Source organism: Leuresthes tenuis, unplaced genomic scaffold (genome assembly GCF_036924035.1).
Source record: "Leuresthes tenuis unplaced genomic scaffold, fLeuTen1.0.hap1 SCAF_21, whole genome shotgun sequence".
In the NCBI taxonomy this organism is placed as follows: domain Eukaryota; kingdom Metazoa; phylum Chordata; class Actinopteri; order Atheriniformes; family Atherinopsidae; genus Leuresthes; species Leuresthes tenuis.
In genome coordinates, this window is record NW_027325375.1 from 8,111,281 (window position 1) to 8,125,615 (window position 14,335).

Consider the following 14,335-nt stretch of genomic DNA (forward strand, 5'->3'; position numbering starts at 1 on the left):
TTTTCATTGCTTTGAAAGCAGCAAGGGTGCCTCTGCATTTTGTTTTATTTTCTATTGAATAAATAATGGCACAGTGCAGTATGACAATACAGTGATTTTATTTTCCTATGTCCTGATTAATAAAACTTTGATACTGAAAGAGAATATATGTTTTTTCTACCCCTGACACACATAGATACCATACACAAGATCATCAGCAGTGTACAGTAAAACAAATAGGCTAATACATGCTAACCCACACAGATAGTAATGTCAACTGTCCAACCCAGCCTCATTCACACCAGTCAACATTTGATCATCCTCCACCTCCGTCCACCTGCATGCTCTGATTATAGGTTTCCCCCGAGGGCCTTGCTGCTATCACTACACTGCTCTCTGATTGTGCTGAACTTGAAAGTGTTCGCTCGCAGGGAGTGACATGTTGAGATGTAATGGTGCAAAAACTACCTCTGTGCTTCGTAACTTTGTATGCATCACCATTCCCTCTCTAAAATCTGTTCTATGTGAGATTCTGTTGAAACATTTATTTATTTTGTTCAAAGCTGGAATAATGAAAAACAGCTCAGTTTGTTGAACAGAATTTTTGATCAAACAAAGGCTGACGTGCATGTCAGGGTGATTAGACACGCACATGAGCACTCTGCTCTGTTGTCAATAATCATAAGAGATGGAATAAGGGCAACTGGACTTCTTCTTGGATCTTGAAGATGGTTCACCTCTCATTTGAATGGCGTCTTTAGTTCTGGAACTAAAGAACAGAACTAAAGAAACCTTTCGGATGAGAGGTGAAACCAAGATCCTAGAAGAAGTCCAGTTGCCATTATTCAGGTGCTTATAATTACCATGACCTGGATGACTGAGAATCTTCATCAACATATTGTCAATAATTCTTTAGTTAGTGATAAACATACACAGACTTTGCTAAACATGGTACAATGGATTGAAACAAGAAACTGCTTTTCAATCCAGTGTCCAGAATTGTTTCAAATCAGGTTCATGATGTCATTTAGTGCACAAGAATTTCTAGAATTCTTTAGCTCAGCTTTAAAGAATGTGTCCTTATAAATGTCTTTAATGCTGCGATAATATGATATTTGCTTACGTGAATGCAGCCTTGCCCTCCTCAATGTCCTTGCTCTTGGCACCTGGGCCGGCCTTCCCACAGAAGTTGACTGCAATGCACATGAGGAGCCCACACTTGTTGAGGAAATAGCATGTGACATCCACGCCAACCAACAACAGAAAGAAGACAACGATGAGGATGCCAACAATGGCTCCAGTGCCCAGTCCAGAGCCTCCATCCATTGCATCTGAAAGGGCAAGGACAGAGAGAAGGGATACGCAAGCAAAACAGGCAGAAGAGGAGAAAAGGGTTGAATGTGGAGGAAAGAGGAAAGGAAGAAAGTTAGAAAGAGAGGGAGATAAAGATGATGAGGGGTGCAGTCAGGCTTTTAATGCAGTGCCTCAGGCTGCAGTCAAAACCTCAAGTGTGTCATTTTCAGACAGAATTTGGAGACAAATCATGCCAGAGGGACCAGCTTAATCACTAGCCACATTATGGCAACTTGATATTTACTCTTGAAAATCATGACGGCTGACACACTTGAGGTTCAATTTCACACTCACTCATAGAATTTCCACAGATTAAAAACAAATAATAAATAAACACATACAAAATCAGTCTAAGAAGACAGGTGGTGCAAAGCAACTGTGTGCATTTACGCAAAAACTGCCCTTTATCTTTTCACTCCACTGCAACTAAGAGGGATGTACTGTGCTTCCAACTCCACTACATTCATGGGTCTGCCCTGATTACTAATTACTTTTCATATGAAGATCATACATGTGGATAATACAGAATAACAAGCTTTTTACATTGAATTTCACATTTACCACACATGCTTATAGACGAAACCCATGGTTTCTAACTAAATGCTCTTGTCTCTGCAAGTCACCACTCAGATGAAAAAGTGGCTCTGACAGCTCTAAAACTGAGTTTTTCCCCCTTTTTTTCATAATATGTAATGTAATGTAATGTAATTCATGTAATTCATAATAAGATATCTGTCAGAGGGACCACAATATACTTTCAGCCGAGTACTAAAAAACATTTTGTTGCAAATCCTTGTGTACCTTTCCTGCCACTTGTATCTGAGTATTTTCAAATGACTTTTTTGGCATTTAAGTAAATAACCGGAATACTTCCTCTGCTACCGAGGAAGACAAACTGGATGTACCTACCATTTTAGGATTTTACATTATGTCAGTTTCTTTACATAGGAGGTAGGCAATAACCACATACAGAACTATATGCAAATCTGATTTTATATTAAACAGCAGCAGAGCCCTTTATTACTGATCCATTTTTCTTGCCTCAGGCGTCCAATGGAACCTTTATAGAAGCTTTCTGACATGGTTTAGACATTTATGGTTTGGCTATTAACATTTTTTAATCAGCCTAAGGTTTCAACATGCCAGCATACAATGGAGATACTACATGGCATGATCCCTAGATTAATGATTTGAATTAAGAAAGAAAATCTTGAAAACATGCATAATCCTCAGTGACAGACTGTGTGAAGGAAAGAAAGAAGGAAGGAAGGAAGGCAGGAAGGGGTACACCAAAGGACTTTTCCTTTTAATTTACGGGATGTAGTTCATTGGAAAGCTGTACACTTACCATTCTTATTGCACCCTAGAAAAACAGTTACCAAACTAACAGCTTTCGTGACTTTCCTTGAGTTCCCATGCAATATTTTTATCATGCCTTAAAACTTTCAATGGAAATGTAAAGGTCTAAGAGGATTATCTTACATATGCACGCAGCCATCAAATTTATTATTCCACTTTGAGGGCAAATACACGTTATTCTCTCACACAGATTAGTGTAAATGCACATGCAGGTTACAAACAGGATGAAATAAACAAGATCTGGAAGTCAAGGCAGCTTCGGCTTTCCAGCTTTGAATTGCAATGACCTCCTAAGCTGCTGTAAAAATTATTATTTTTTACATCTGAATGCAAACCCAGAGTTATAAACAGCAACCAATTTCCACTTTTGCATGTAACCTCCAAATGTATTTCAAAATAATTTCCTTTTTTAAAGGTGTGTGTGTGGGGTTAAGGTTTTATTTGAAATATGTCTCTTCCATGAATCAAAATAGGAGCAACAAAATGTATGCTGATGACACTGAAGGACATCAACACCTGTCACTGTCAATGAAAGAACATAGTAATATGTTTCCCTAAAATTCTTTGATTTGCTTGTTTTCCATTTTAAAGTACATTTGGAAGAATCATGTCAGTAGATGGATCCGTCAGACTTTCTTTTTGCATGGACAAAACACAGGATACTTACCATATAAAGAAAAAAAACAACAACTTTGCACTCTAAAATCTTCGGAGTAGAAAGATTTGGTTTTGTCTCTTGGTGCTTAATCAGTGTAAATAGGACCTAACAAGGTTAACAATAAATTATTTTGCCAAACTTGACTTTTGACTTAAAATGTGTGTTAATGTATCTTTAAGTCATGTCCTGGACTTGCAAATATGTCTGCTGTGATCCAACATGTAGCCTTTCCCAACTCCTCACATTGTGAGATTTGGCCAAAAGCCCTTCGCCTCACTTTTTAACACATTGAGTTCCCCTTTACTATCACTTTCTGACACATTAGGAGCCATGATAGTCACTATGCTTGAAGTTATCACCTAGTTGAGAGTAGTAGAAAACAACTAGATCCTTCCCATTGTGTTAAAACACAATGCCAAGTGTACCTGACCAAGCATCAGTATGTGGCTAGTTAAGAGTTAAATACAAAACACTGGGATAAAGCTGAACCTTCCTAAATCTGAGTGCTACTGAGTCTCTGAGCAATCTAATGTCGCTATTTACTGTTTAAAAAGGTCACCTTGATGTTGCTTCATAAGATGACACAAGATTAAGGTGGAAAAGGATGCAGACTTTACTTCATGTCACTTTAATAAGCACTGGGTAATGTCATAGTTACAGTGCATGTACTATCTAACATCAACACAAATTGCCTCAGGTAATCTCTGCTGTTTCGATTGATCAGGGCACAAACTGAAATAATTCTAAATAATGTTAAATTGTCACTATGATTCCTTTGTATTTTTTTCTAACACAAATGCAAAAGTTTCACTGTGACACAAATAAACACAATAGAGTATTTAACAGCAGAGAATTAACCTTACAAGTAGAAATCCATGAAAAATTAACACATTTAACTGAAATCAAAGTCTCTGAATGATTCTCTGCCTGAGGCAATATTGACTATGACTACCATTCAGCAGGGTCTATCAAAGATAAAGGGCTGTCCAAGGAGAACGTGAGCAATTTTATATTTTGAGCACCATCTTTATGTTGAGTGAACAATGTAAACCCTCATGTTTAATGGAGCAAGTAGGCAAATGCCTCTGATGGCTTTGATCAGCAGTCCTGAACAACAGTATAAGTCTGCATCTTCAAAGGCCTCATCCAGCCTGCAGATTATTGTAAAAGCCAGTCAGGAACAGCTGTAAATGATCACCCTTGAATTTTTTTGTCCATTTTGTGGTTTAATGCTACCATCACAAACTCAAGGCCAATTATAGATAATGTACTGGCACATTAATGTATCAGAATATACAGCACAACAGAGTTTGATCATAGCTATCAACTAAAGTATGAAGATTTGTGACAGTTCAACTAAATTTCTGCATAAAAAGGGAAGTTTTCCTCTCTGCTGTTGCCTTTTGCATGACCATGATGGGTGACATAATTAAAGATTAAGTGCAAGGCATTGGTTTCCTAAAATGGGGAATTTTGAGGGCTTACAATGGACTGCATCTTTAAAGTCCCCTGAGATTACCTTTGTTGTGAATTGGTACTTTATAAACTGAACTCAATTGAATAAAAAAAGCTGTTTTTTTTCTCAGTTAGCTAACCATATGGAAAAGATTTCATTACAGCAAATTAAGATTTGCTAGCTTTCAACTGTCGCATGCTTATCAGTGTACAAGAAATACAAAAAAACTAAAAAAATTGAAAAAAGAGTTCCCAAACAAAGACTGTAACCATGTGTAAATTGTTCTACTGTCTGTTGGTAACTGCTAGATATGATGAAATATCCACATCAAGGATAGCTTACAAGACATATTCACTGTTAGCATATTAAATCTCACAGCTTCACAACTTTTAAAGCACTGCCTAAACACATTATGGAACAAATGACTGACATAGCAAATTATCCTTAACACTCCTGCTGATGCGTGTGTTGCAGACCGTTGTGGTAAAGACTGATAAACAATAATTCATTTTTAATGCTCATGCTTCTCAAACATGTTTTGTTTGTGCTCATATGTGTAACAGATATACAGCTTGAGTGAAAACACTTTACACAGCCAAATCAGACATTTAATTTAAATTCACTAGCCTCCTCCTTTTGACAGCACTGTAGTGTGCAAATATTAATTTTCTCTGATGGCTGTGATCAAAATAGCAGGAGCGTACCACAGCTCTGTGTACTTACAGGTAACTACGCTGTTATAGACAACGCTTGTCTCTCCTCTGCTCATTGCTTCATTTGCATTTTAACAGGCACAATAAATCATGTGGTGTGTATTCACTGAAGAGAAGGGGGTTTTCTCACTGACTGAGTCAGGGTGGACAGACACAAACATTTCTCTTTACAGGCTTTTCAGATGCAGGGCTAAGCAAGTTCCCTGGTAGACTGCCAACAAACCACATGTGATAGACCTCAGATTTATAGAAAAACACACATTTCTGAGAGCTCTGTAACTGCTCACTGTACAGCATCGACAAAATGTCAGACTTATGGAGTATTCTAACAATAGATGACGCATACAAATATCGGCAGCTGATTTTTAGATGAAACCATTGACTTTTTTCACAATATATATCATATATCATCCTCAGAACATTTTCTGTGCAGCGGTTCTGTGAGGACTGAGCAGATTACACTGCAAAGGTAAAAAAAATATCCATATGCATGCATATAGAACAATCCACTGCTTAGGTGTGAACAAAATGCTCTTTTTTCTCCTGCAAAAAAAGGAAACTCAGCTTTAAGAATGTATGTTCAAACTGGAGACAGAAAGGACAGATGTTTTGAGCAAGGTGTAAAAATGCAGGTTGAACTTGAGCATCTAATTTTAAACAGACTAATGTGGCAACATCACTGGCTAACATTTTGTCCAACACATCCAGCAGAATAGTGGCTGGAGGCATCAGTCCGGCTGTATGACTAAAACGGCCTCTACAGAAGTATCCTTACAGTATTTCAGAACCAGTGGGAAATAACTCCATATAGAACAATCTGTTTGCAAGACTTACAAATGTTGAATAAGACTTGGAAACAATAACATGAACCCTCAGTGTGCATTTCACAGACTTTTATTTTCCTCTTCTCTTTTTTCTTTTCTCCTGAAGCTCTCCTTTCAACGGATATTTCATTAACCTTATGCAACTCAAAATGTCCTTGCCTTCTCCATCAAAGATCTGCCACTGTGTGGCACTGCAACACCATTATAATGACATCAGCATCAGATTCTCAGATGAGTGTGATCTTTACTATCGGCTCCCTGTCTGACTAATTAAGATCTTTGGAAACCCATCAAAGAGGAAGGATTGTGAGTGGCTTCATTGGGTTTCAAGCATTTACATGAAGGGGTTGCAATAAGTGCTATAAACTGAGGTCTAAATGAACTTGGAAAAACATGAACTGGGGACTCATTTTCTTAAGTAGAGTAGCCATAGAGGGAAAATAGTTTGGAAAAAAGATGCAAAAAATAATGTGTCTAAGGAAATAGACAATGATTACAGTAGACTTTTCGATTGTTTTTATGCTGATTCTGCATACAAAATGCTCAAGTCATCTGATTAAAATACAGAAATGTGAGTCCTATGTAATAAAAAACATAATGGTGAATGACACATTAGAGTGATAACAGGAAAAAGAAAAGGGAGTAACATCTCTATTATTCAGAATAAGTAGATGTTGATGATTTACCTGTATACATCTACTTATCTATTGGGAATTTCTAAGTAAACAACTATTTGATAAGGTTTTTGCCTATGCAAAGTCAATCTCAATTTCCAGGGCAGTACTAACACCTCTTCCTACAGTTTGCATGCAAACGGCTGCTGTGGCATTTGCTTCAAGAAGGAGAAATACGCAACACGATTAAGTGATGCAGACATTGAGATGAGGATCCTAATTCTCAAAAATTAAATTGTTTCTGTGCGTATCAGCAGTATCATTACCTACTGGGCACTGATAAGCAACAGTAGGGACAAAAAGGCAGAGCACCTCAAGGGCGTCGTAAGCTCCTCTTTTCTTTGTGACCCAATGTAGCTGAGACTAAACAATAGTGCCAGGGAAATAAAACTGAGGTAACAGAGAGCTCATTTTACACCTCAACCTGAGGCCATGGGGTGTGTTTTATAAGTGAAAACTACTCAAAGGGAGACAGAATCCACAGCAGATAGATGTGCATGTTTAAACTCTTCCTCTGTGCTCTCATTCCTGTTTGGAGAGATACTTTACATTTTTAAGTATCAAGCTGATTCAGGTTGATTCAGCTACGTTTGATAGTGCTTTTACATCTTACGTGAGAGTAATAGAGCTTCTAAACGCTCCATCACAGGTTACAAGTCAGATGGAAAAGCTCTGACATTTGCTATTTTGAATTGAAGTGCTCTTCGCTGCTGACTTGCACCACTTCAAATGAATACCTGAGCTTGCTTATGAGAGCTGGATATGTTGTTGACTTGATGTTTGAGCACTCTATAAGATAATTTTTGACAAGCAACTGAGAAAAACATATTCTCTTTAAATATAATAATTGTTTACTTCATATTTCAAGTATTTCACTACCATCTTGTAATGTCCTGAAAGTCACTATATAGGAGTTTTTCATATCTGACTCTCATCACAGTAAATAACAAACCATTTCCACTAAATCATTTGGCACACCATTACCAGTAAAATTTAGCTGAGCGGAATTTTGAGACTTGAGCAGCTTTAAAACAAAATTCAGGTTTGATCATAAAAGAAAACACCAACAAGTCAAAAGAGATGGTACAGCATTTTCCTTAGAAGAAAAAAACAATCACCATTCGCATTTGTGTGATTACTGAAAATGTATCAATGCTTTATTAATTCTCTCACATTGAAATGTTGCTGATCATGGCTGCAGTTGATTTCTGTCATTATGCATCTCCTCATCTCTCATGTCTCTGCTGCTCTTTAATGAGCTGTAGAACAGAGTGGGGAACAAATGTTTGAACAAATGGAAACTGTATAGTAAGTTCTGCTCTGATAGGCATTTTCAAAACCTACAGCTCTTGGTTACTGCCGTCAAAGAAGAGCTTTTAAAATGTCCTTGAGTTATCGCTTGACTTCCTCACTAAAAACATTGCTTTTATCATCACCCCATCTCCATTCCCAGGGAATCAAGTATTGTTTTGCAACCTATATATCATTTCTGACACACTACGCCAACCAAGTTTCACCATAAAACCTGTAATAGGCTACTGAATAAATTTCTTTATTTGTCTACTTGTCAAAAATAGTATTGTCTCATGCTATGGTTGTAAATTGTGAAATAGTAACGTATATAGGCTGAAACACAACATATATAAATGAATAAAAGGTAATCATGTAGATTTTTCCATATATTGTAGACCTAACCATGTACATTAATTCTGACCCTAATAGTGTATTTTTAATGCCCCTGACCAGAAGAGTTTGTGTGTGAAGAATTGTACTAAGGAAAGAAATGGCAAGATCGTGAGAACACATCATCAACTACAGCATTAATAAGAAAACTTACACACATAAGTACACATAAGAGGGAAAAAATGGGTGGTAGATAGCTTGAGTAATTTTTTTCCTGGAGACTGGAGTTTTTAAGTTGTAGCAGTATGTGAGACCAATGATTTTTTTTCATTTTTGTTTCATTTTGGTTAAGTTTAGGCACCAAAAGGACTTGGTTAGGCTAAGGAAAAGATTACAAATCAGCTTGAGAGTAACTTTTTCATAACCTGCACAATAACACAAATACCACTGAAAGCTCCTAGCCAATATGTTCATTGATGACTGCTGCACATGAGCTAAAATGTCATCAGATAATACTGCAGCTGCATGCTAGAAACAGTCATCTTCAGGCGCTCCATGTGGTACATACAGTTTACCATTTGTTCATTTTTTTGTTCAGAATAGATACTCAATGTCTTTCAGTTTGGCAAAGCCAAGCTTCTAATCTTTCACAATCTAGGCCTAACAGTCATGTGTGGTCAAATGCAACACTGAATGTAGAATACAGACATTTTGTTACAGCTTCAGAGAAAAAAGGACTGAAATCCGCTCCAAAATCAGCTTCCAAGAACAGACCAATAAATTCAGCATTGTGTCACATATGTCGGTATGTTTAGTCTCTAAAGCCTCGGAAAGCCATTATTGTCTTGAAAGAAAAAGAAATATTTATTCAATCCTACAGTGGTTACATGGAAATATGCTGATATGCACTTACAAAAACATTTCCGAGGATAAAATAATTTCACATTCTTGAAAATGAAATTTGTAGTGTTTCTTAACAGCTGTTGCGTTTGTTTTTTTTGTAGACATTTCTCTGCTTTTAGGTAAAAAGAGAGCATGACTTGTCAAAATAACAGCTGAATTCTTGTATTTCTTGAATATCTGTTTGAAAAGAGTATGTACACTTTGTCACAAAACATGATTAGTTGTTTTCTGCACAACCTTCTGTCCTCCTCCGTCAAGGCGGTTACATAACAAAGCATTTGAAAATAAGCATCATGTGATGTGGAAAAGTAATAAATTGTTTTGAAAAATGACGACTAACCACAACCAATATTTAACTTATCTGCAAATGTTATCTTCCCTCATTTTGTACAACAGGACATTTCAAGCTTGTATCCAAAAAACGTAAAATAGGCACAGCATTTGTTCTCACCTCCTGTTTTAACACATTCATAATGCTTGACTGGGGAGCTTTGAAGCAGCTGCAAAGCACATTCATGAATTCTGGATCATGCCATGTGTCAGCCTCCATGCTGTGTTCATGCTTTCATGTCACTGTGACATACCAGTGGAATGATGTGTTTGTCTGATAGGCAAGTCCAAAATGATAGTCTCTTACACTGTTAGACAAATAACTAAACAGTGTATGGTTGTTATTCTATTTATCACCCCTTTTTAGATCAATTTAAGGCATTATGAATGTGTTAGTAATCAAATCTAAAACAATGCAACAATTGTCTTGTCTATGTTATATCAATCCATCTCCAGCTGGTAACACCATAAAACCATCAAAACTCTCTCCTCCAGAATAGATTCATATACAACATGAAAACAGGTGACAAAAAATGTTAACAGAACCTAAAAAAAACAATTTTGAGAATGATGCAAGTACCGAGCACCCTGTAATTACATCATGAAACCAATGTCTTGACTCTTCATCTTTTTTTTTTTTAATCCAATCTTGTGTGTGGCTGCACAAGGGTCAAAAGGCATAGAAAGCAAAGGAGTCTGGGCCCAAAGATTTTAAAGGCTCAGACTATCCTCTCTCTCCTTCAATGAAATCAGTTTATGAGAGCCAGAGAACAGTCACCATGGACAGCAGGAGAGGTGCCAGACTGCATGTCACACACTGGCAACCGAGGGTAGCTGAGGTTATCAACCAACAATGGAGATAATCAATATCCACAACAGTGTTTTTTTAATGATAGTCATAGCAATCAATTGTGACATGAAGATTTCAAAAATATAAAAAGAATAAACATAATAAAAGCACAAACAGAGAAAATAAATTTGTGTGTATGACAATGTCATGGTCCGTAGGTGCCCAAGAAGATCACACATGAAGACAGGAAGAAGACACGGAGAAAAGGGAAGCAGGAGAGAAAGAGGGAAAAGAGGGAGAGAGATAGAAAAATAGGTCAGAAATACAGAAACCCAAGTCTGAAAGGTCATTAGAGACTAAATCAGGAATAAACAAACGGAACTCCAAGTTAGAGGACCAAAATAAAAGGAAGCCATAGTATGTTAGTAGTACGGCAAATGACACATGGTTCATGGCCGACATGGGTGGAAGGTCACACAGTGGAAGGTAATGGGGAATGACATCAATGAGGAAGACATTTCAAACACACTGCAGTCTCTCTGCTTTAAGGTTTAGTACACACAACTAGGAGAGTTTTTAAATCACTCATGGTGCAGAGTCCATGGCAGAGTTTAGGCTGAGACGTATGGCAACCCAAATATGACAACACATCCAAGTATCTGGCTTTTATCTGGTTAGTAATGGCCAGTGGTGTAATGTAAAGTAAATGCAGTACACGCTTACTTGCCAGTGATGCATAAACATTTCCCTCCAGCCTATTTATTTCACGCATTATGTAATGAAATGAAATGTGGACAAAGTTGGGCTTCTAGATTGTGTTATGTCTTTGGGGTTTGAGCCGAAGACCAGACAAAGACAAAAAGTTACTATATTCATAAATTAGGTGTTTCTTAAGATTTACACTTTTGAGCTTTTAAGATACATAGATAGGAAAAGTGTCTATTCTATATTACGATTGTTGTCTGTTGTTGTTAAATAAAAAGGAAATCGTTATATTGACCAACTGTTAAGTTGGAACGTGTGTTCGACACATCCTGTGTGGTACAAGGACCAAGATGTCCTCTACACTACATACATTACCAGACAGCTGTTGTGCACACATGTATAAAAGAGACAGTGGGGACATATTCACAACAAAGCCACTTCTTTGGTCACAATTACACCACTGGTCATGGTGGGGAGAATGGTCAATGCAAAACCACACACCCAACACAGAAGCTGGTTATGAAGTGTGAGATATGGATGAATGGGTAAACGCAAGTTATAAAACCTTTAAAAGTTAAAGGTTGTTTTTTTTAGGTGGTTTTACTATGATGTCAACCTTCGCTGGGGAGATTTGGATGATCTACGTATCAGTATTAGTAATCTTATAAGAGCATTTCCTAAACTTGTGTTCAGTTTGACTGTAACATTAGGATATCATCACTTCATCTGGCAGTAATTTGCCTGGTCTACATCTGAGAAATGATGATCAGATCATAAACAAGTTTGATACAGAGAATCAACAGATTATGACTGAGAAAACTTCATGATAACATGTTTTCAGAGATGATTCATTCCAAAAGGCATTCCAAATATAAAATCCATACAAATTACTGGGGCGAGCATTTTTCTATTTTGTTTTTGTCTATGATTGCATTCTAAGCATGCGTTTGAAAATACGAAACAGAAATTAGATTTAAAAAGAGTGAGACTGAACCGTGCTTCAACACAGGGGGAACTGGGCCAGTATTTCGTATGGAGCCAGTATTTATTTACAAAACTGCAGCTGTTTTGAGTATTACCAAACACAGCCGTGAGACTGAGTGAGGAATAGCAAAATGAAATGCAGATGTTGTAGCTAAAAATAAACCTAAATGATTTCCCATGCAGCTTGAAACGAAACAACAGCAACTTGGAGGCTGTACTAAAATATCCCAAATTGAAAAAATTAAATGAAAGTAATTACAAGAATTATAGGTGGATTGACTTGGATGAAGCCCATGTGAACCCCTGCTCTGGTAGAATTATAAGTGATCCAAACCTCCCACTGCTTTATGGCTGCTGTCCAGAAAGAGCATTATAACTAGAAAATAACTAGTTCCTTCACATGCCATGCACTGGCAGCAATCGCGTTCTAGGGATTCCAGTATAAAACAGAAAATATTAATTCACTTGGAAGAGGCACCATGTAAAGACTGTAAGGGCTGCATCCCCCTAACTAGGCCACACACTTTATATTCAGGTCACTTATGGATCCTGAAAACTGTGGGACCCACTTAACCTGGCAGTGGAAAGTAAAAGAACAGGCTGACAGCGCAATAAACATGAGAGAAAATGTGCACCTAATCTAATATGTAAAATAAAGAAAACAAAATAGAGATGAAAATGATGGATAGCTCTGCTGGAAAATGAAAATATGAAGAAAAGAAAAAAAACACAAAGAACCAAGCTCAGTATCTGTCAATTGTCCCTCTTATCTTTGTGCTGAATCCAACATGGTTGTCAGTGTTCACTGGTGGGAAGCCAGAGAGGGATTGCTCTGTATTGCTTGGTTCTTGTACACTTAGGTGAAACGAGAAAAAAATATATCCAATTCTTTACAAATCCCATGAAAAGTTCTTGTCAGATTATTCCACAGCACATCCAAACATTTCTGCTCGGAAGGCGGCTCTCTATGTTATCTTATCTGTTTAACAAGACAAATTCAAGGGACTCATGCAATGAACATGGTCTCTTAGGGACACAGTTGCAGCTTGTTTTGAAGGAATTCACAAATTTGAGGGAAGGTTTAGTAATTAAAGCTCTTCAATGTGTTTGCCAAAAACTGTTTTTGGCAAAGGCTCTCTGAAGTGTGGGAGTCATTTTCATGACTAAAAAGTAGGATTCTTCTTTGTGGTGCTCTGTCAGGCCTTGACTGCAGCTGTCTTAAACAGTTTGTTTGTGTGTCTTTTTGCACTGTTTTTTTCTCCAGCAGGTTTAATGCTGATTGATCTGGTTTGACCCAGTTGTGGCAGAATATTCCGCTAAACCTTAAATAATTCTGGTGTACTTTCTTAGTGTCTTTTGGGTCACAACCCATCAACTTGGCTGCATTCGGAGAGAAATGTATTTCATATCCTATTACGCTTTCACCTGCTTCCGTCCTTTGTCGCATCATCAGTAAACACTAGTAACCCTAAGCCACTGAGCAATATGAGCCCATGCCTCACATTTTTACAAATGTTGTTATTTGACTGAGATCATGGACTGTTCTGAATCTCATTACCATTCTTTCACTCTTGAAAAGGTTGATTATAGTTTCATATTTGAAAAAAATATTGTTTCACGACTTGCCTGATCTTCAGAGAAATCTAAACTAGCTTTTCTAGATATCAAAGAGCTGAAATTCCAACAATCTTTTTAATTTTCCTCCATGTCTTGATCACATTTTGAAAAAAACTCTTCTGAAATGTTTAATTTCACTTGTAGACATGTTGTCTTTGTTCCCTCTTAGCATTTGCTACTTATTATTAGACGTTCTTCAAGTTAGAACAGCAAGATATAATGGAAATCTCTGTACCAATCTATCAAACTATTACATCTACCACATTTATTGACTCACTTGCAGGACACAAATGAAATTTCTTGAAATCTATGTTCCATTTTTTGTGCAATTACCTGTACCTTGATGTGAGCTCAACAGTTACGATGA

At 37.2% G+C, this 14,335-nt stretch overlaps 1 protein-coding gene across 6 annotated transcripts in view; it reads right to left on the reverse strand.

Moving 5' to 3' along the window:
- The window catches only part of ncam1a (neural cell adhesion molecule 1a), a 236,349-nt gene that overhangs the window by 11,834 nt on the left and 210,180 nt on the right, over positions 1-14,335 (reverse strand). For 4 of the 6 annotated variants that reach the window (XM_072374347.1, XM_072374345.1, XM_072374346.1 and 1 more), the window contains one exon: positions 1,103-1,310. In XM_072374347.1, the coding sequence (XP_072230448.1) occupies positions 1,103-1,310 (208 nt within the window). Of the gene's footprint in view, positions 1-1,102; positions 1,311-7,035; positions 10,707-14,335 lie in introns of those variants that run through there. The other 2 variants (XM_072374350.1, XM_072374348.1) reach the window with 1 other exon arrangement.